The sequence below is a fragment of the Polypterus senegalus genome, chromosome 18 (genome assembly GCF_016835505.1).
Source record: "Polypterus senegalus isolate Bchr_013 chromosome 18, ASM1683550v1, whole genome shotgun sequence".
NCBI lineage: Eukaryota > Metazoa > Chordata > Cladistia > Polypteriformes > Polypteridae > Polypterus > Polypterus senegalus.
In genome coordinates this window covers 8,250,177-8,272,205 of record NC_053171.1, presented here as the reverse complement: position 1 = coordinate 8,272,205, position 22,029 = coordinate 8,250,177, and the positions used below count along the sequence as shown (strand labels likewise).

General features: G+C 38.6%; 1 protein-coding gene across 1 annotated transcript in view; it reads left to right on the top strand.

Moving 5' to 3' along the window:
• Positions 1–22,029, top strand: part of baz1a (bromodomain adjacent to zinc finger domain, 1A) — an 86,627-nt gene that overhangs the window by 30,577 nt on the left and 34,021 nt on the right. Inside the window, exons 13-18 of the mRNA XM_039741131.1 lie at positions 5,594–5,689; positions 5,795–6,019; positions 9,432–9,597; positions 10,834–10,947; positions 11,559–11,677; positions 13,263–13,859. Coding sequence (XP_039597065.1) covers positions 5,594–5,689; positions 5,795–6,019; positions 9,432–9,597; positions 10,834–10,947; positions 11,559–11,677; positions 13,263–13,859 — 1,317 coding nt within the window. The remainder of the gene's footprint in view (positions 1–5,593; positions 5,690–5,794; positions 6,020–9,431; positions 9,598–10,833; positions 10,948–11,558; positions 11,678–13,262; positions 13,860–22,029) is intronic.

Here is a 22,029-nt window from a genome sequence, read left to right as displayed (position 1 = left end):
GAGAATTAAAAGTTTTTGTGTTTGGTGAAAGTGAAATCCTGTGAGAAAATTTCAAGCCCCGCAAGACAAGACTTTGTGCAAAGAGATTTGGAAAAATCCTGCCCACATCGAAAACATGTACAACCACACACGCGGCTCAATCATCATCTCATTTGTGTGAATACTGTTGTTTAGGTACAGTTCGTGTAGAGAGAAAGAAACGATATTCACCCACGGGCAGTTATGTATTGCATTGTCACGATGTAATTCCAAACAGAATCAAAATTCAATGTGATATTGACGAAAATGTAAAAGCAAAAAGAGATTGAACATATGGACATGGGTGATATGACAGAAGTATATAGATATTGTTTGGCTTTAAATTTTAAGTCGAAGACTTGTAGATCGTCTAATTTGTGTTGCCATCAGGGAAAAGTAGTGTTTCTTCCCAATGAGGAGGTGTATCCACAAGAATTAAAAGATTTGTGGTTTGGTGAAAGTGAAATCCACATACGCGAGCAGCAGAGACGCAAAGTTGCTGGCATGTAGCGCAGGCAGGCGGTTTGACAAGAAGGGGCAGAGGCCCCCTAGTCTTCATAAAAATTGGCACAGTGCGTAAGGCTGTTACTTGCAGCTGTAAACTCCTGGTTTCAAGTTCCATACTACACTCTGTGGGTGTGTGTATGTGTGGAATCTCCCTGTGCCTGGGTTTCTAACACATCCTAAAGTGATGTGTGTGAAGGTAATTGATAACTATAAATTGGCATGCTGTTGGGGTAACTGACATGTGGGGTATAATTGTGCCCTACCTTAGACTGGACCTCTCTGTGGAGTTAGTTCCCTTCTTGCTACCATTTTGTTCCTGGAATAGGCATTGGTTCCCATTGGCCTTGGACAGGAAAGACCGTGTAAGAAAGGAAAGAAGGGATGGACTGACTATTTGTTCCCTTTAAAAATGAAATTGCAAAAGACTCTAAAGTACAGTTTTCATTTGTATCAATGTAAAGCTGATGTCACATTACACAACTTATAGTATCTTGCTGCACGTGTGTTCTTTATTCTTCATAGCGGTATTCTATGCATTGTACTTTTCAGGTAGGGCTGTCACAATACCAAAACTTCAAATTTCAGTGTGATACTAAGAAAAGTATTGAAATTCAATACTCCGTTCAGTGCATGATGCATCTCAATAAAATATATTTAAATTTGGCTGCAATTTCCTACGCATTAAAATCCTAACATTGATGAAAACAAACAGAAATTTTAGTCATTAAATGAAAATACTTCAAGTAGTGCAATCATTTGTAAATGTAAGAGTAAAGTACTGTAATAAGTAAAGAAGTTCAAATCCAGTCAACGTCTTTTTTATACACTGATAAAAAAAAAATATTGTTACTGAGGCAGTACTTCTACAAATGTTACTAAGTGTTAATTGAGTAAGTATTGATATCTTGCACATTATACATAATCTTAAATATTAAGTAACATTAAAGTAACATTCAAGTAAAAAGAACATTGTGGTCTTTTGTAAACAGTTGTTCAGAAAAGCAACACACTCACAGTGACACACCTGAATGCTTTGCATAATAAACACAAACAGTGTACAGGGTGTGCACAAAGTCCATATACCCCTATCTTTAGGAGCATTTACAGGAATACCCATGACAATTTGGTTCCTGTGGACATCAGCCCAAGTCTTCCCGGTATTTCGAGGTGTGTTTCCGACATCCTGTCTGGTGCTGCCGCTCAAGAAATCGTAACAACGTGGCGGTCGTTCCAAGACAAAGCGATGGGTGACACAAGTGTTTTCACAATCACGGAGCGTTTGGATGCTGACTTGGACAGATGTCAGGAAGCTTGTGATCTGGTGCTGCACCAATTTCCAACAAATGCTGAGAAGGAAACGGTTATGTTCTCTGACGAGAGCACGATATATTCCCACAATCAAAACGTGTTTTTCTGGGAAAAAGAAAATCCACATTTCTTTGAAGAAATTGAGCATAACCCACCACACGTGATGATCTGGGCCGGAATGACAGCACAGTATTTGTTTGGCCTTTATTTTTTTCATGGTTCTGTTAACCAAATCAGTTATCTGGAAATGCTGAATGGCTGGCTCATCCCACAACTGAGAAACCAGGGCGTCCTTGACAGTGTTTGGTTTCAACAAGACGAGTCACCTATCCATTTTGCAATCACCGTGCGTGATCACATCAACAAAGTTTTTGGGAATCGTTGGATTGGACGAGGATCAAACAACAATCCCGCTTCTCTTCCGTGGCCTCCGAGAAGCCCTGATCTCGCATCTCCAGATAATGCACGCTGGGGATTTATCAAAGAAGACGTGCGGCAGTGCAGTTATTCATCGAGCGATGAACTGAAACATGCGGTGCGCACAGCGTTCCAGAAAGTCCCCCCAGCAAATGTTGCAGAACATGAGCAGGAGAACCTGCCGACGCATTCGGCTATGCAGGGATCATGGAGGGACCCATACAGATGTTTTGGATTCATAAGAGATAACCTTTAGCTTTCAAAATCCTCCAAAAGATAGGGGTATATGGACTTTGTGCACACCCTGTACACTGTATTTTAGTGGAAGTAAACTGTGGTATCTTTAACTTGTGACATTGTGCTCTTGTGTGGTCGCTGCATGCTTTTGTTGGGCTGCAAATGAGCCCGGATGTACTAAATACATGATGAGAAGCACAGCTGGGAGTATATGAATATACACGGGAGTAGTGCTACTGTTTATGCAGTAACTGACAGTTACAGCATCTTACATTATATAGTAAATGTGATTAAATATTAATTTATAATCACACATAGTAAAAAAAAAAAAAAAAGCATTATGCTACGGCAGGAGAAAATTGTGGGAGTGACAGACGCCAATGGTGCTAAAGAGTTGCCTATGAATGAACAGGACAAAGCAAAAGTGACCTGTAAGTAAGAGTCCTGTTTTTTGATTTTATTAAAATCACACAACATTCCATACAAATCAATTTTTACAAAAATAGGAACAAAAACAAATCAGCCCCCACCCCTGAGAGAGAGAGCTAGGCCAGCAGAGTAAAACTTAAAGCTAGTAAAAATGAGTAAATAGATGAATTAATAAGTGAATAAAGGTAAATGGGGAATCAGTGCTTTTAAAAGGCAATTCTAAAATTTTATTGATTAGATCCTCCTAGGTTTTGAAAAAGTTCTGCACAGATGCTCTTAAGTGTGAATTTGATTCTTTCTAATTTCAAATAGTACATAACATCAGTTACCCGCTGACTTAAAAGAGGAGAGTTAGGATTCTTCCAGTTGAGCAAGACAAGACTACGTGCCAATAGTGCAGTAAAGGCAATTAGTTTCTTTCTCCACTTTAAGCCCATTTAGGAGTACCCCAAACGCAGCAGTTAATGGGTTAGGAGGGATTTTGATCCCAAGGCTGTCTGAAAGGCATTTAAAGATTTTGGTCCAGAATGATGTTAAGTTGGCGCGGGCCCAAAACATGACCCAGTGAGGCTGGAGTTTGATTGCAACGTTCGCAGGTTGGATCTTGCCCTGGAAACATTTTGGAAAAATTTTTTAAGCGAGACAGATGTGCTGGATATAAAATTTTAAGTGGAATAATTGTATGCTTTGCGCATATGGAGCTTGAGTAGATTCTCTGCATTGCTACCTTTCTCTCCCTTTGTGAGATATTAAGTGAGAGATCCCTGTCTTGATGCGTTACAATTTTATAAACTTCACATCCCGACTTCAAGTGTAACAGTTTACAAGTTTATCCTTAGTGTATAATTGTTTCTGTAATTTAGAAAAATGAGGTACCACTCAAAATTTTTGTGTTAGCTGTTTTGTAAATCTTGCATTATGGGCTAGCAAGTATTTACAGAAGCCACTCCTGCTGCCCTCTTTGTCATTTAAGCATGCCAGTGACCGTGCCAATGCTGCCGAAATTGCCATCTTAACAACTTGTGAGTGGTTTGGGAAAAAAGGGCTGTGTCTTGAGCCGTGACAAACTTGGAAGTGCATTTGCGTTGAAGGCTGTAGAAGCCATACCATGAAAAATGTGTATTGAAGTTTTTTTTGTTTTTTTTTTTAAATGTTAAAATTGATACTTCTCAATATTTCGATACTTTTGACAACTCTACCTTCCTGGTGAGCCCTATTTGGTTGTTAACTGTCCCATGTACACAAGCCCACTCCTTCCACTTAACACAAAATGAGACTTGTTTGATTTTCATAGACTGATTGGACCAGGGATGACCATTAATATGACTGGTAGCCACAGGAGCATGCCACCACTGCCTCCTACTCACAGAGAAATGAAGTCTGCAACTGAAAACCACTCAAAGTTGTGTAATGTCATATGGCCACAAGTGGCACTGATTTAGATAGATACTTTAGAATTGTTTTGAAGATTTTTGAGGGTATCATTGTAAATCTTGTTTTAGTAAACTAGGAGGTTCCGCTCCCTGCTTGCTTTGAACATTAGAACAATCTAGACGAGAACAGGCCATTCAGCCCAACAAAGCTCGCCAGTCCTATCCACTTGCTTCCTCCAAGAAAACATCAAGTCGAGTTTTGAAAGTCCCTAACGTCTTACTGTCTACCACACTACTTGGTAGCTTATTCCAAGTTTCTATCGTTCTTTGTGTAAAGAAAAACTTCCTAATGTTTGTGCGAAATTTACCCTTAACAAGTTTCCAACTGTGTCCCCGTGTTCTTGATGAACTCATTTTAAAATACAAGTCTCGATCCACTGTACTAATTCCCTTCATAATTTTAAACACTTCAATCAGGTCTCCTCTTAATCTTCTTTTGCTTGCCCAACCCTGGGTTTGGTTAACCAGATATACAATTTAAAAAGATTATTTTCATTCATATTTTATTCTTTATTTGCTAGAAATAAAGCTGTAGTGAATGAGTTATTCTCTCCCCCTAAACCTCCCCCACCCCCAGGGAGCACTACACGCCAGCCACTTTGTGTCTCTGCCTCTCGCATTGTGAAGAGGGGGTCACTCCTCCGAAATCCCCACTTAAACGGTGATACAATGGGAAACAAATACTTTTTTTTTTTTTAAACCTCCTCTATGCTCGATCAGCTGGCTTGCTGCTGCTGCTTGTGCCGTGCTGCGTGATCTGCATGTCGTGCAGTGCTTCGATCATTTAAAAGCTTGTACAGCAGCTGTCCTTTTGTCTCAGTTCCCTGTCTCATGGGACGTTGAAGTGTCTCCAAGAAAATCACGTCTCAACCCAAGATTTCTTTATTATAATAGACAGTTTGATTAAAATTGCTCTGGTTTCTAATAAAATGCCATTATATGCATACATTTTAAAAGTTACAGTTAAGTCCAGTGGAAATGTAATTTTTCAGAATGTTGAAAAAAGTAGGCATTAATGCATTTGCTAATCCATGGTAGCCAGTTTTAAACCTTTTTGTTTTTGACTTGTACCTGAGGTTTGAATATTTAGTTGCATTCACCATTTTGGAGTGTGCTCTCTGTGTACTTTGTGCAGTTGTCTAATTATTTCATGATGATGGTCTTTTTTTTTTTTTCTTGTAATCAAGCTGCAAGTGGTTTTATTCCTATTCCATATAAATTACTATTTATTTTTCCTATGACAGATCTGACGGAAGCATTAGATGAAGAGGTAGATCCTACGCAGTCAGCCATTAGTGCTGTTGCAGCCTTTGCAGCTGCCTGGCCTCAGCTGTATCAGGGTATTTTGTCCATTCTTAATAGTATATGTTCCTGTCTTTTTAATTCGCAAAGTTAATCTTTCTCCTGCCATTTTAATTTGAGGCATTTAAATGAATTCCATGTAGGGTGTAGCTTAAAGCAACTGGACTTGGATAGTTGCACACTGTCCGAAATTCTTCGACTTCACATCCTTGCTTCGGGTGCAGATGCCACATCAGCTAATGCCAAATACCGCTACCAGAAACAAGGAGGGTTTGGTTCCATGGATGATGCTTGTGTCGAGTTGAGATTAAGCAACCCTGCACTGCTGAAGAAGCTCTCTACCACGCCAGTGTATGATCTGCTACCAGGTAAATTGTTCACCAGGTGCTTCATAACTGTGTAAAGACTAATTTGCTAATTTCTTCAAGTATGAAACATCTTTTTTTTTTTTTTTCTTTGATAGGATTCTATGAAGTTAACTGTTTTTAAATAATGACGTCCCATCTGTAGAATCAGTTGCATAGCAATGAGCAACTGAATATTTGAACATTTAAAGATAAAGGAGCATTTTTCTTTAAATTGCCTCTTTTTCATTAAAATAGGACAGGTCTTGCCAATAACACAAAAATAATGGCTGTAATGATTACGGTGGAAATAATTAAAGAAAGGAAGTAAAGAGACATTGAGATGTAAATGACTGATCTCCAAGGCATTGGATTTATCTAAATTACATGGATTTTGAAGCTGTGCTCAAAAGGGCTGTCATCAAAATGCATCGTAAGATGTTTGAAGGTTTAGTATTTTTTTCCAGTCACACTTATTTAGTCACCATCATGGTATATATTAATTGGCCATGTGAAATTGTGTTCTGAAGTTAAGCAGATCTTATAATAAATTTAAAAAATTAAGTAGCTTGCTCTTCTATTTTATAATAAAGCTTATAGGTGCCGGGGTCGCATTTGTTGGGCGGGAAGAAAACCTTAAAACTTACTAAATTCATTCACTTTGAGGTAGCAAAGGTTTCAAAGTAAATAAGAATGTTACTTTCATTCTGTTTCTGAGGCAAGTTTGTGATCGCAAAAGTAACCGGTAAATAATTCACTGCACTTATTTTCTGAAGGTAAGGATACATTTCTTGCTCACTTGTCTGCTCACTGCGAGCGTCGTGGATGAAATTTTGAGAACCCCACCACCCTTTTCAGAGCTATATTCTGCTTATGATTCATTTTCTTGCTTCCTCGTTTCTGTTTCTCTAATAACAGATGCGTGGTCATATTATATTGGTTTTTCCTAAACTTCAACTTACTTTTTGCCAGTTATATTCTATTTTATGTAGCACGAGTGGCAGCATCACAGTTAACAGTTCATGTGTTTTATTGTACTTTATACACAATAGTAAATCTGAACTAAGTGCAGTGCAGCATCAATAAAGGCTATAGATCTTTGAAAGAACCAGGCAGCCTGCATGTCCAACTTTTCATGGAGCATCACGTTCAATGCACAATTTAAAAAATAAAAATAAATACTCAAGATGAGAAGGGAGGAATGTGTGACAGTGCCTAACCACAGTATAACAGACTGAACTACCACAAACTAATTATCTAATGTCTAATCATCAAATCAAATAACTTACTAAACTTGATCCCGATAAAACGTACATGAATTGGATTTACTAAATTAGCCTGTCTGTGTGTGTTCACCCTGCAGTGGACTGGTGTTCTGTCCTAGTAGTGCTCCTGCCTTCTTCCTGATGCTTGCTGGGATAGGCTTCAGCTACCCCGTCACCTTGTCCTGGTTAAGCAGATTTGGAAGATGAATAAATGTACGTGTGCCTAAAGCGTCTGTTCAGTACTTGTCACTCGATTGTGCTCAATATTCCTTCTTATTGAAGTACACACATGCAATATCAATCTAGCAGGAGCTGGCAGTATTTTATTGCAAAATAACAAAATAAGCATATTTATAGTAAAAGAATATAGTCATTCAGTCATTTTCCAACCCGCTATATCCAAACACAGGGTCATGGTGGTCTGCTGGAGCCAGTCCCAGCCAACACGGGGCGCAAGGCAGGCAGGAACAAACCCTGGGCATGGTGCCAGCCCACCACAGGGCACATGCACACACACACACACACACACCCACGCACCAAGCACACACTTGGGACAATTTAGGGTCGCCAGTGCACCTAACCTGCATGTTTTTGGACTGGGAGAGGAAACCGGAGCACCCAGAGGAAACCCACGCAGACACAGGGAGAACATGCAAACTCCACGCAGGGAGGACCCAGGAAGCGAACCCTGGTCTCCTTACTGTGAGGCAGCAGCGCTACTACTGCCCCACTGTGCTGCCCCGTAAAATAAGTGACTTTTTTCAGTTATTGTTCACCAGTTGTCTACAGAACAGTGGCAGCAATTCACATCCTGGCATCAACATTCAGTGTCCACACTTTATGATCACTTTCTTAGGTGAACCTATGCCCTCAGCCGTGAAGGTTGCTGCGGAGGAAGACAAGCGACAAAGTGAACCAATGCCGGCCTCCTTTTAAAATGGATGAATCTCAAAACAATGTTTTTTGCTTTTTATGTTTTTTTTTTTTCTTTTTTCTTTTCATAAAATGACAAGGGTATGCAATTTTGAACTTTGTTATAGTAACATTTTTAGTTTGGAAGATGAATGTATTTGGTACGTTTTAAGGCATTTTTGCACAGTTGGACCCCATAAGCCATAATTTTTAAATCGCAACAGAAGGTTAGGTTTTTTGTTTTGGTTTTTTTTTTCCCCAATTTACAAAATATGCTTCACTTCAGAATGCAAGTTCATGTGGCAAATTAAATTATGCCATAATTGTATAGAAATAACTTGACTTGAAAAATACCAACCTTATCCTTTTTAATAGCGCTTCCTTCCACTAGCAGTGAGAGATGAAGCATTGCTTTTCCCAAACTCCCTAAGTCTGTCAATAGTGTGTCTTCCAGTAGATTAAAATTTAGAGCTTGTACTTGTGTACTGTTTTATTGAAGCAAATATCATTGTCCATAGGTGTGGTTATTCTCCTAAATGACAGAAGTTTATTCAAGGTAAAGTTACTTTGCATTCCGCTAGTTACTGCTGTCTCAAAAAATATCCTTTACAGTTTTCAGAGTATTAAAAGTGGTTACAGTGTAAAACGTTTACCGACACGTTAGAGTAAGCATAGTTAAGTTTTACAGGGCAAATTTCACTGTGTTTAGAAAAAAATTAAATCCAGAACACTGCAAGTGCACACAGGTGCCAGTTTCAATATCTCTTAAAATGGAAACGGGTACATTTAATTACCGGAAAAGGACTGAGGTAAGGGCTTCAGTCAGCTTGTTGACTGGAACATTAAAACTAATACCTTTCTCTAGGATCTTTACTATGGAGGGCCACTGAATTTAAATAATGATAAAGGAAACATTTAAAAGTTGAACAGCTTCACCGTTTTTAAAGAACATAGAATTTTCTGAAAGTACATTTAACTTTTCATGGCTGTTTTTATTCTATGTGGCTTCTTCAATTTGTAATAATAATTTATTTTAGATGAAGTGCCGAGATGGTACAGATCCGTTTAAGCAGTTCTGATTTAATTTATTTTCTTGAAAATTGTAATGGTAACTTTATGCTAATAACAGAAGTTTATGAAATGTATATGTGAAAGTAACATCCTGCAGCCCTTTTTAGGTGTTTAACAATAGAAGTCTAAATTACTGTTTTAAAACCGCAGTAAGCTAAAACTGTTGGTGTGATCTTTTTTTTTTTAAGGTGAGAAGTTAAAAATTCTCCATGCCCTCTGTGGGAAACTGCTTACCCTCGTATCTACCCGGGACTTCATTGAAGACAATGCAGAAATCCTTAGACAAGCCAAACAAGAGTTTCGGGAGCTGAAGGCTGAGCAAAACCGTCGAGGAAAAGAGGAGGCAGCAGCCAGGTATCATTTTTGGTTTAAAATTAAAAGATTAATCCACCAAAAAATGTATTCTTTAATATGTATGTTAGTCCATGTAGTTTGTAGTGATGACCAAGAATCTCATGTTTTAATACAGAATGGCGATAACAGAAGTTTCTACTGATATGAGTGCAGTAATTGTTGCAGGATTGCCTTGTTCCAGTTTAATTCCATGAATGCAAGTCTGTTTGCTCCTTTTAAAATTTAACTTAATGCATGAACTCTGATAGTGCAGTGCTAGTTTATATCAACTTGAGAAACTTTGATGTTTTAATCCTTAACAATTGGTACTGTATATCCTTCAGTGAGTTGCATCTTAATGTAAAGGTTGATTTAACCCAACATCCATCCCAAAGTGCAATGTTTGTTACAGTAACGTAATGCCGCATCTTCAAACTGAGCAGTTAGCCACACAAAGAAATCAAATGTCTGAGTAAACTAAAAATGAACCTATAGGGATATTGTACCCAAAAAATATTTAATTTTTTTAAATGTCACTTGCCCCAATGTCATTTATACTGATGGGTAACAAATAATGATCTTAAATGTTTTCATGCAGAACAAGAGAAAAAGTTTGATGTAATAGAAGCCTTTTCTGTTTATGATGTGCGCTGACTTGAAGCATACGACTGGATAACTGACATGTGGATTATGTAACACGAGTACCATGAGATTTTTTTTTCTCTCCTTTTTTCCAACATGTTTTTCACATTGTTTGTCATTGTACAGCATTGATCACTGTTAACTTCTGTTACATCATAAACTGTTTTTTCTTGTTCTGCATGAAAATAAAATATTAAAAATTGTTCCCATCACTTGCTGCAAACTAGGGTAAGTATAATGTAAAAAAAATATTTTTGGTTGGAGTATTGCTGAGATAAACTGCTAGAAGAGGACATTAATCCAGAAACACAGATGATTCATAACACAGAGCACATACACTCATTTGAAGACTATTACAATTTCAAATTTCAGCTTCTATTTGGTTTTTGTTTTTTTTTGTACAGTATATGTACACACACACACACATACCCCGCCTAAGAAAGCAGTAATACAGCTGTAGTGTTCACTTGCTTTTTTAGTAAATCTTATTTCTTCTGTAAGTGTGTGATCATTTACCTGCCTTTTGTTAAATGCCTTGCTGAATAAGGAGTTCTGGTTAGGAAATGTTTCTTTTTCACCTTTTCTCAATATTACTGTTTTTAAATTTTCTTTTAGAGTTCGCAAGAAGAAGGTAGAAAAGCTGAAGGAGCAAGAAATGAAAATGAAGGAGAAGCATGAGAAGCTGAAAGAAGACGAACAAAGAAATTGTTCTAAGGAAAACCAGACAGGGTAATGTGGTTTCACTATTTTCCTTTATTTTTTAACAATACTGATTTTATTGTTAAATCTGTATTGTATAATGTTTTATAAAGTTACCTTTGGTTATTTTCAGTTGAGTTCTGGTGTTATTAAGCAAAATGTATTATAATTTATGTTCAATCATCTCTCTATTAATTGGACACATTAAGTGCATTGAACTAAGTCTACCTCAGAGTCACGGTTGTTGCTGTCGAGCTGAACTTGCTGGAGCAGCCAGGCCTGTAAGGAAGTTGTTTAAAGTGTATTTCTGTTGTAATATTGTCTTAAGTGAATGAATATGGCTGTGCATTGGTGAACTAGTCAGCTTTCATAGGCAGCACTACGGAATTGTAACCATCTCTATAGAGGGCATTTTTGAGCAAAAGACTACGAATCAAAGCAATTAATAAACCAACCTGACAACTTGTTCCCTTAAGACTCCTTTCTGTTTAAGTACAAATTCAATTATCTGCTAGATAGCCAACAGTATAACACACACTTGGCAAAAAAGACTCCTCTCTTTACTGTTAATATAAAAAGGGCCACACATTCACTAATAACAGGTAAGGACTTACACTAAATCTGTTTCTGTTGTTTATCAGGGAGGAAGAGAGGGAAGAAATGGATACAAGCACCGAAAGTCAAGAGGCAAGCCAAATTGATGCAGCTCAGGACACCGCTACTGAGGACGAAGAGGAGTCGGAAATGAAGGATGGCACAAGTATGCTTCCTGATTTTAATATTTACATTCTTTCATATCTTTGGTTTGAAAAGGTTATTTGACAGCTGTTGAATGTTTAAAATGCCATTTAGTATTATGAAAAAAGGTAATTTGGCTGAGTAGCCTTCTCTTTTACTAGTTTTTTGCTTCCATTATAAGCCGAAGTAGAACTGATGCTTTAAACTGTGTTATGTGGACAGTTGCCACTAGACCAGGGGTGTCAAACTCCACGCCTGGAGGGCCATAGTGGCTGCAGGATTTCATTCTAACCCTTTTCCTAATCAGTGACTAGTTTTCACTGCTAATTAACTCCTGTTCCCTTCATTTTAATAGCCCTGTTCTTAAGGATTCATTTCTCTGAATTGATTACTTTCTTCATTAAATGGCAGCCAAACAGAAATGAGGCATGAAACGAGCCAACAAATGGCCAGCTAAATCGGGGCTTCAGAATCCGACCAGTTTCGCAATGAGAAGCAGATTCTTACTGTTAATTAAACTTATTATTTAATTCCATGGCTTGTTTGTGCTCTCATTCTGCCACACCACACATTTCCAAAACTGCTGATTTTTGTTTTTTCTAAGACCACCCTCACAATGTTTTGGTGAGCTGAGAGATCAGCCTTACTGAGACCTCCACCTTTCTTTATTTTCACATATTTTGTGATGGGCACAGGTGAGCTGGTCATATGGATTCTTGTTTTGTGTCTCGTTATTGTTTGGCTGCTAACTAAGAAAAAGGAAACAACTAAGGAGCCTGAGTCAAGGTAATTAAAATTAAGGCAAAAGAAGGTAATTAGCAGCAAAAACTGGTCACAAATTAAGAAGATGGTTAGAATGAAAACTTGCAGCCACTGCGGCCCTCCAGGACTGGAGTTCGACACCCGTGCACTAGACAATACACTTACCCCGCAACGTAATTCATATTGCGTTTCAGGCATCACAATAAAGTATTCTTACAGTAAAATTTTCATTTAAGAAATGTACTGTGTGTTGATGGTTATTTACGAGATTCATAAATCAAAGTATTACAAAATAAAACCAGTTTTGATGTTTGTGATGTGCCATCTTTTGGTATGACAGAGACACTGGAACTGGACAGACCCTTACCCTTTTATTAAGGTGGATGGGATCCAAAAATGGTCAGGTGGATGGGCAAAAATCTTAAACAGGGAGAATGTTTGTTATAGAAGTGCATAGAGGTTTTGGTATTTCTGCAGTCTCCGATAGATAAAGGTTTTCAGGCGTGACCTTATATAGCGTTACAGCAATGATGATGTCCTGCACTGCAACATTTCCAGATTGTTGCTGAGACAACAAATAAACTAATGTGGACACTCGCTGGTAAAAGGTGAAATGATGTAATTTATTGTTAAGTATCTTCGGTAGATGAAAAACCAATATAGAAAACGTGATCTCCATAATCAACCTGAAATGGGTGCAATATCCCTTTATAAGACCGGGGAATAATAAACGTAAAATAGCATAACAGCACAAAGGTACTCCAGTATTCATTTGTCATAGGATGGACAACATAAACCCTAATTGTAAAATATAGAACTCATTTTAATTTTTTTTAATTTGTTAGAAAAAAATGCTGACTCCAATAGGTCTCTGAACATGAATGGTGAAGAGAATGAGGACCTAACCCCAGAGGAAGAATCATTCCTGAGGGAGGAGATGGCCAATAGAGAGAAGGAACTCATGGAGCGTATCCAGAAAGCAGCTGCTTGCACTTACATTCTTCCACTTGGTCGTGACCGGCTTTATAGACGATATTGGCTGTTCACTTCTGCACCCGCACTTTTCGTGGAGGAGGACTATTCTGAACTCACAGAGGACATGCTGCTACCGCAACCAGCACGGTTGCCTTTCTCTTCAGAGGAACTGAAACTCGGGAAAGTGTCAGAGGGTGCTGCTCCACCTGAAACTACCTCAACAGCAGCCTGCTCCGACCAAGCAGGTGTGACTGATGTGGAAAAATCTTTTCAGGGATCCTCCAAACCTGTGAATAAACCAAACCACTGGTCATTCTACAGCTCTCCTCAGCAATTTGAGCAACTCCTTGACGCCTTGAATTCCAGGGGCCGTCGAGAACATGCACTTAAAGAAGCTCTCTTGCAGGAAAAAGATCGGATTGTTGAAATTCTGAGCAACTGCCCATTGGAAAGATTTCATATGACAGGTAAGTTTTAGTGTAGCTTGTTTTCAAGCTGATTTTGTCAATTTGATATTCTAGAATAAAGTCAGTTTGATTTATTATTTATTTTGTCATAGCCAAGTACTTGAAATCTAGTTTAATCTCTCACAGAATAGTTTAATTACTGGTATGTCACTTATTTAATCAGCAATTGGGATTGATCAGAATCAGCTAATGGTGTAGGCAGGATTAATCTTCACATTAGTTTCCAAATATATAACACAAAATAATTGATTGTCTTAGCTTTTATCCCATTTAATATGACACCCCTAAATCCTCCTCGAAGAATTTAATTAAAATCAGAGAACACTAATTAACATAGAATAAAAGTAAGGTCCGATGGCCAGGGAGGACGGAAAAAAAACGCTCCAGATGGCTGGAGAAAAAATAAAATCTGCAGGGGTTTCCGAGGACAGCCCCCTCTAGGCATTCTACCCAAGATAAATGATCAGTCCTTATTTTATTCAGGGTTCTCATGGAAGGACTTGATGATTAAGGTCATGTGGACTTCTGGCCTTTAATCCATCAATATAGGGACGTCATGGTGCTTCGATTAGGTGGTGTTGGCACAGATCACCACCACAGAAATCCAGAAAATGAACAGAAGAGAGAGTAGGGATTATTACGGAAAGAGTATTCACAGTTGTACATATGCTAAAGCAGGCCAGGCCATACACAAAAAAGGTTGTGTGAGGAAAACCATGAGCAAGGGAGGCCTCCAATAGACCTTTGGGAAATAGACCTGAAAATGAGACTAGAGAGACGATACAGACAACTGTCATCTGGGTGCTTCATCTGTCACAGCTTTATGGGAGAGTAACAGAGGAGGGGAAAAAAAACATGCAAGGTATCTCCTCTAGACTTTGCTAGAACACACATGTAAGACAACTGGAAGAAGGTTCTCTGGTCTGATGAGACCAAAATTGAGCTGTTTGGCCATCGGACTGAATGCTGTGTGACACTGCACACTAATTAAAAAACAGGCCATCTCTACCTTGAAGCAGGGTGAGGGCAGCATTTTGCTTCTCTACAGCAGGCCTTAGAGGATGTGTGAGGGTAAAAAACAATGCAGACTGCACCTTGGGGAGAAGGTCATACAGCAAAACAAACAACGGCCCCAAAGCTAAAACTAAAGCTACACAGTATGGTTTCAAAACAACAATGCTAATGTTGCGGAGTCGGAGTCCTGATATCCGTTTAGTTGAGAATCTATGGCTGGACTTGACAAAGGCTCTTTACTCATGATCAACACGACACTTGACAGAGCTCAAGCAGTTTTGCAAAGAAGAATGGGGAAAAAAATGGCAATGCCGGGAAAGACCTGTGCACACGCACTTCAGGCTGGCATGGCTGCCAAAGGTGGATCTACTAAATTTTCACTTGAAGAGGGTGAATACTTAAGCAGTTGATCATTTTGTGTGTATGTTTGTTGACCGCTTTGTCGAGACCACTTTTCACTTTAACATTTAAAGAGTCTCTTTCTGTTGATCAGTTTCTAAAAAGCCAAGTTTAAACGCACAGTGATTCAATGTTATATAATAATGGGGAAACTTCCAAGTAGGTGCTGTGTGTCCCACAGTAATTTAGTGTGTTATAAAGAACCAAATTCCCATTTACTACTATTGTTAATTAAGGAGCTCAAAACTTTTAAAATCTGCTTGAGTATCGTATATACTCGCGGATAAGTCTAGACTTGATTTTACCATATAATTTTTGGTATTTTATAATGTCGGTCGTATAAATCGAATGTGGAAAACTCATGCTATTGGTCCAACACCCACCTGTGAGAGTAACCACGTACACACTAGGCGTGTGCGATATACATAGATTATATCTTAATTGCTGTTTTAACAATGTGCGAGATTAAATTATCGAGTATTATCGCTTTGCAAAAAAAAGAAACAGTTCATTCACTAATGCAACAGTATAGACCACTGTGCGTGCGCAAAGTGAGTTGTGTAGGTGTGCACGTCCAGCAAGCTGCAAGTTCGCATCACTCCCTGCCTCTAAATGAGTGAACGAACAGCGCCAGTTGATAAAACAGCCTCGCCATCTAAGTCGTCAGAGTTAATTGCCAGACGTGGTTCATTCTCACTCGCATGGCAGTTGCTTGGTTTTGAAAAGACTGATGTTGCTCAAAAGACGGCAATCTGCAAACTATGTGGTAAATCGGTTGCCGTTAAAGACCGCTCGACAACTAACTTGTTTCACCATTTGCGAACTAACCACCGCACAGAATACGAAGAATACGAAAAGCTTAAGGAGCCAACTGTCCAGCACAAGTCTAAAGTAACCAAGGTACAAGCACAAAAACGCACTCGGCAAACTTCAGCGGACTCATTCTGCAAAAACGTGCCTTACGACAAAAAAAGCAACAGTTGGCATGACATAACAAACTCCGTCACCAATTACATCGCAAAAGATATGGTGCCAATTCAAGAGGTTGAGAGAGATGGTTTTAAACAACTTTTGAATACTTTAGACCCAAAGTACACACTGCCTGGCCGAAAATATTTCAGTCAAACGGCTCTTGCCTAAGTTGTATGATTCGTGTCGCCAAAGTCTGACGCATAAACTGTGAAAGGTTTCACATTTTGCCGCAACGGATTTATGGTCAAGCCAAACATCCGAGCCATACCTCTCCCTGACGGTGCATTTCATTGACGAAAACTGGCAACTGCAAAGCTTCTGTTTGCAAACATCTTACTTCCCACAAGATCACACTGGCGACATCATTGTGCAAGGTCTGAAAGATGTTCTGGCATCATGGTCACTGTGAGAAGACTGCATGGTTTGCATGACAACAGACAGCGGGGCAAACTTTGTCAGTGCACTACGGATTAATAACTGGAAGAGGCTACCTTGTTTTGGGCATTGGCTTCATATTGCAATTGGTGAGTAATTTGTGGTTCCTCTATGAAATGCAGTTTAGGTTAAATTGATGTTATTTGTTATGATGTTTAAAAATATAAAAAGACCTGATAAGTAAAGCTATAGATGACAAAAATATAATTTCAAATAATACATTACATTATCTTGGAATTATCGTCAAAGTCCCAGAAAATATCGATTCTTTTTTTTCCCCCACAATATCGCACACCCCTAGTACACACTGCCTTTTTTTTGACTATGTGAGTGTGGCAATGCGCTGTATCAGGCATGCTCATAACCATCCCAATTTCCCCAAAATCCGCTCTCTATTGTGCCTACGTGACCACACAATAAAACCAGAACTATTCTGAAGTGACTTTTTTTTTTTTTTTGTATCTCACACCCTCATACACCTTTATCGTAAGAGCATCCCTTATCTACGATGGAGCGTTTGAATCAGAAGAAGATAAGCTGGTTTTAAATTAAGTCGTTGAAGTAGCGAAAGAAATTAGTAACTGCGCTGCTGCAAGAAAATTCGATGCGTCTGAGAAACTGATGCGAGATTGGAGGCAAGAAGATTTAAAAAAAATAAATTAAATTATAACTGTTGTATTCTTGAACGGGCGTCTGATTTTATGATCGATTTTTCAGGTTTTAAGACCTGACTTGTACATATGTATATACAAATGCAAACCCAGCAGATGGTTCATTTTTTTTTTTTTTTTTTTGTTCATTTTTTAAAATAACAAATTGTCACTCAGTCTGCCATAAAAACAGTAAACGCATACAGTCTGCCATAAAAACCAATGTCAGACTATTGTATGTCAAAATAAGAGACCAGATGAATGACGAATGGGACGAATCAGAACCCTTGCTAATTTGTCATTATTTTTTCATAGTTTAGTCTTAAAGTTTCTCAGTAACAGTAATACTGTATCATTTCAAAAATTGACTGCTTCCTTCTCCTATGTGACATCCATCAGTTAAGTTTTTTGAGTAAGTGGATTTTTGTAAACCCACATAGAGGTTGCAAAATGTCTTAATCCCTTAGTTTGGGAAGTTTTAGTTTACACAATACTGTATGTGTGTTCTGTGTTAGAGTGGTCCAACTAGGATTCCCTTCAGAAATGAGGCATTGCTTTACCTTTTCTGATTGCACTGCTGCAGCCTTTCCTTTTATATGAGGGCGTTATATTTTGTCTGTCCTTACATTTTCTAAGCAGTGGTACTGTTTTTCATCTGAGATTAACTTCTCTGTGTGATGCCCTTGCCTTTAAGTGTGTCGTCATTGGTCAGTGTACTGGTTAAAAGCCCTGTTTCAAATACCCCCTATTGGAATCCTCTAGCTCAGGGGTCCTCAATCACGGTCTTGGATGGCCGCAGTGATTGCAGGTTTTCCTTCCAACTGGTTTCCTAATTAAGACAGTCCTTGCTGATAATGAAATATGCTATTGAACTATTTGACTTGTTATTGCTTTCACTCATCCAGTGGAAATTTTAATTGAAGTGTTGAGTTTCCTTCTGTGAGAACATTAATGAAGTGAACAGTGAAGGTTCTGTTTATGACGTCGACTAATCGTTGCAGCCCTAAATGTGTGGTTAAGAAAACGGGCAACAATTAAACCTTAAATGCAGTTGCTAAAAACTTAAAATAGGCAAACAAGTGTTCAGAATTGTATCAGGTAAGAACTAAAATTAACCCCAAAGCATGTTGCTTTAGTAGTAAATAAATGGGTTCTGTTCAAGAAACTGCTTGAAGTGAAAAACTGTAGCCACTGTGGACCTCCAGGACTGTAATTAAGGACCCCTAATCTACAAGCACTAACGAGGCATAGAGTTAAATATCAAGTTTCATTATCAGCAAGGACTGAGTTCCAATTAGGAAACTGGCTGGAATGAAAATGTGTAGCCACTTTGGCCTTCCGGGACCGTGATTGTGGACCCGTGAACTAGTGCTTCTCTAGCAGCTTGTTGGTGTCACATCCCAGGAGATTTGTGTCTATGGTAGTAAGGCTTCAGAAGCCATGCGCTTCAACTAGTTCAAGCTAGCAGGTATCAGCTTTTATTTGTCCTAGACCTTATATTTTTATTCTAAAGTGTTTCTTCTGCTGAGACTTAATTTGGAAAAATGTGAAAAGATGTGCCTCGCTCTTTTCTTTTTCCTGTGGACGATGGTGTGATTGTACATGCATATGTTCTTGCCATTTGCCCTGAGAAGGACCCAAGGGGTAGTTCGTACCGCCAGTTTTTTTTAATACCGGAGCAAGAATCACATTATCTCTTTGAGGGCTGAATGTTTTTTCCAAATAACTCAGCTTTCTGACAAGCACACAATTTCATGCATAAATCAACATAAAATGTCTGTTGCAGCTTGCTGGGTCTGCTGCCAGTGCCTGTTCAGTGTGTCCAGCAGCAGCTGTACTGGGACAGCTCAATGGCCAGCAGAAATGCACAGTAGGCCAGCTGCCTGGTTGTCTTTGTGTAGCAGGTGGACAGTGGTGGCAGGCACAGTGTGGTACAATCTGTAAGTGGCAGTCCCCATTGCTGTAGGCGCATCAGCTACATCAGTGTTTCCCAAACTCGGTCCTGGTGAACCCCTGTGGCTGCAGGTTTTTGTTCCAACCAGATTCTGTTTTTAATTGGACTCCTGGGCTAATTAAGTGAACTGATATTTCCCAAGTTCCGTGTTTAGGGAACAATATAGAAATTTGAAAACTAAGTTTGCAAAAAAAATATTAAAATGTACCAAGCAGTTATATAGGAATAATGTATTTTTTTCTTTTTAACAGTATTTTCATCTTGATTTTCATTCTACTTTTCTAGGTATTCTAAATTGTTTAATACAAATTTTACTAATTAGTGGGTCTGACTCTAAAGTAGTTGCAGCCTTTGATTATTCAGTGTTGTTTGCCTGGTTGTCTGATCTGCTCATTTTAAATTGTCTGTCATTCATTTTAAATTGTGATTAAGATACAACGAAGGGGGAAAAACTGCACAGAGAAAGGGTAAAGTATAATGAAATCAACAAAAGAGTTAAGCATTATAGCAAAAGCAGAAATATTTCCAAACATCTTATAAATGTAAAAGTCATGCTGTTAAGCTTTTCTGAATGTTGAATAAAAAAAAAAAAAACAGCTAATTAAATGAGATCAGTGCTATCAGGTGTTGTCACCAATTAGGAATCTGGTTGGAACAAAAACCTGAAGCCACAGGGGTCCACCAGGACCAAGTTTGGGAAACGCTGAGCTACATGAACATGTTCAGCACGTCGATCAGCTGGGGACTGATCAGCTGATGCTGGTAACCCACTTTCGTTTTCAGTCTACATCTCCAGATCACTTGCATCAAAATTGGAGTCCATTTAAACGATAATAAGCAAAATGTCATCCACAGAATATTTAGCTTTGTGTATCTGCTTTCGTCTTTCGCCAGATGTCAATGCCATTTTCAAGTTTTGTTTTTTTGTTTTTTTTCTTCTTTGCTGTTCATACACGTGCAGAGCATCAGGGTCAAATCAACAAAGCGATCTTTCTTTCCAGCAAAGATAGTCAAACTAAAATGTAACTGCAAGTTTTGTCGCAGTTTACAGCGGATTACCCTCCTCTACTCCCGAATTTTGATAAAAGTCGACTTTCCGCCTGAAAGAGTTAAGATCTTCATTAATATTGTGATCAAGGTTCATGACCCAGTGGTTTGAGTTTTTGCATATCGGACAACCATTAGAATTTCTCTCTCTCTCTGGCTTTATGTGCAAGCATTTATAAAAACACTGTCTTAAACGCAAATGGAATTCACTAAGATGATAACGAGCTTTTGAATTGTAGACACGTCTCATGTCATTATATTCAAGGCTGTGGAGTCGGTAGATAAATCCTTTGACTCCGACTCCTTAGTTTCTGGTACTTCTGAATCCGACTCCTCTGTATTTAATATGCTAATGTATTTTCCATATTGATTAAAGGAAGGCAACATCCACGTCATTTAACCACAGAACTACTGGCTACGAAGCTGACTGTCTAACGTGTTGGCCAGTTTAAACAAAAGATATCCGCCCATAGCACACACCTCCACCTACATCATTATACTTGTTTACACTCGAATGAACTTGTTAAACACATAAATAAAATGAAACACTTTTTGTAATGTACCATAATCCAGATTACAATATGTGAGTGTCAGGTTGTATAATAGCTTAGCTGAACTTCACACTAGTAGTAACACAACTATGCACTGGACTTTGTTCTTACATCAGATGAGTACTTAATTAGGACTTTTGTTTGTGAAAATGGAACATTTGAAGTTGCAGTATTTTTTTCTCCATTACAATTTATATTTATTAGGAGTCAGAGTCGGTACATTTTTGCCGACCCCGACTCCAGGTACCCAAAATTGTCTCAGACTCTGACTCCATAGCCCTGGTTATATTTATATTCATAGCAGTGAGCCACAACTACATTACCTTGGATTATTTTAGTTGCCGTCTATGAAACTGCACGGGCAAACTGACCTACGAGGTGAAGCATCTGGAATATACATAAATCCTAGGCATATTCTATGCTTGATGTTTTCTCTTGTTTTTCTTTAACCTTAAAGTGCAAATATTTGTAGGTTCTCAGGCCCTAAAAACTTGTTGGCATATTGTTGAATTATGTTGATAAAAGAATGGAAATGAGATCCTAGTTTATAAGAACATTTTTCATTTTCCATGTTGCCTCCATCAACCAAAGGAATGCTTACAATTCACTCAACTCACTTTTAGAGAGTAACAGTCCCTTAATAAGGGATAGTAGGCTAGGGGTAAACAACAAGCCCATGGATGACAATGAATGCTGACCATGCAAACAGAATCAAGTTATAATTAACTTAAAACGTGTTGGTATTCAGGCATTGGTGCACAAAGATTAAGGCAGCTTAGGGTTAGGGATGCCTTCCTTGGGAGAGGTGCTATTTAAGTGAAGTGTACTTTTGAACAGGAGTGATTACAGTAGCTCGGCTCTCTCAGAAACCACTATATATAATACTAGCCAACCCGCGGCGTACCATACTCCGCATAATCAGGCGGTTTTTTTTAATAATTTTTAAGCACAGGGAGAAAATTTAACATTTGCATAATCGGTAATGTAATAAATCAGCAAGAAAAGCAACATTGTAACAATGCACGGAACAAACCAACACACAATCGTCCGTGCGGCGTAGCGAGATGGGAGGGAGGTGTGTACAAAGTGCAGGAGCATCTAAGAAGACGCATGTTTGCGAATTGCTGTATCAGTTTTATCAAAGCTCA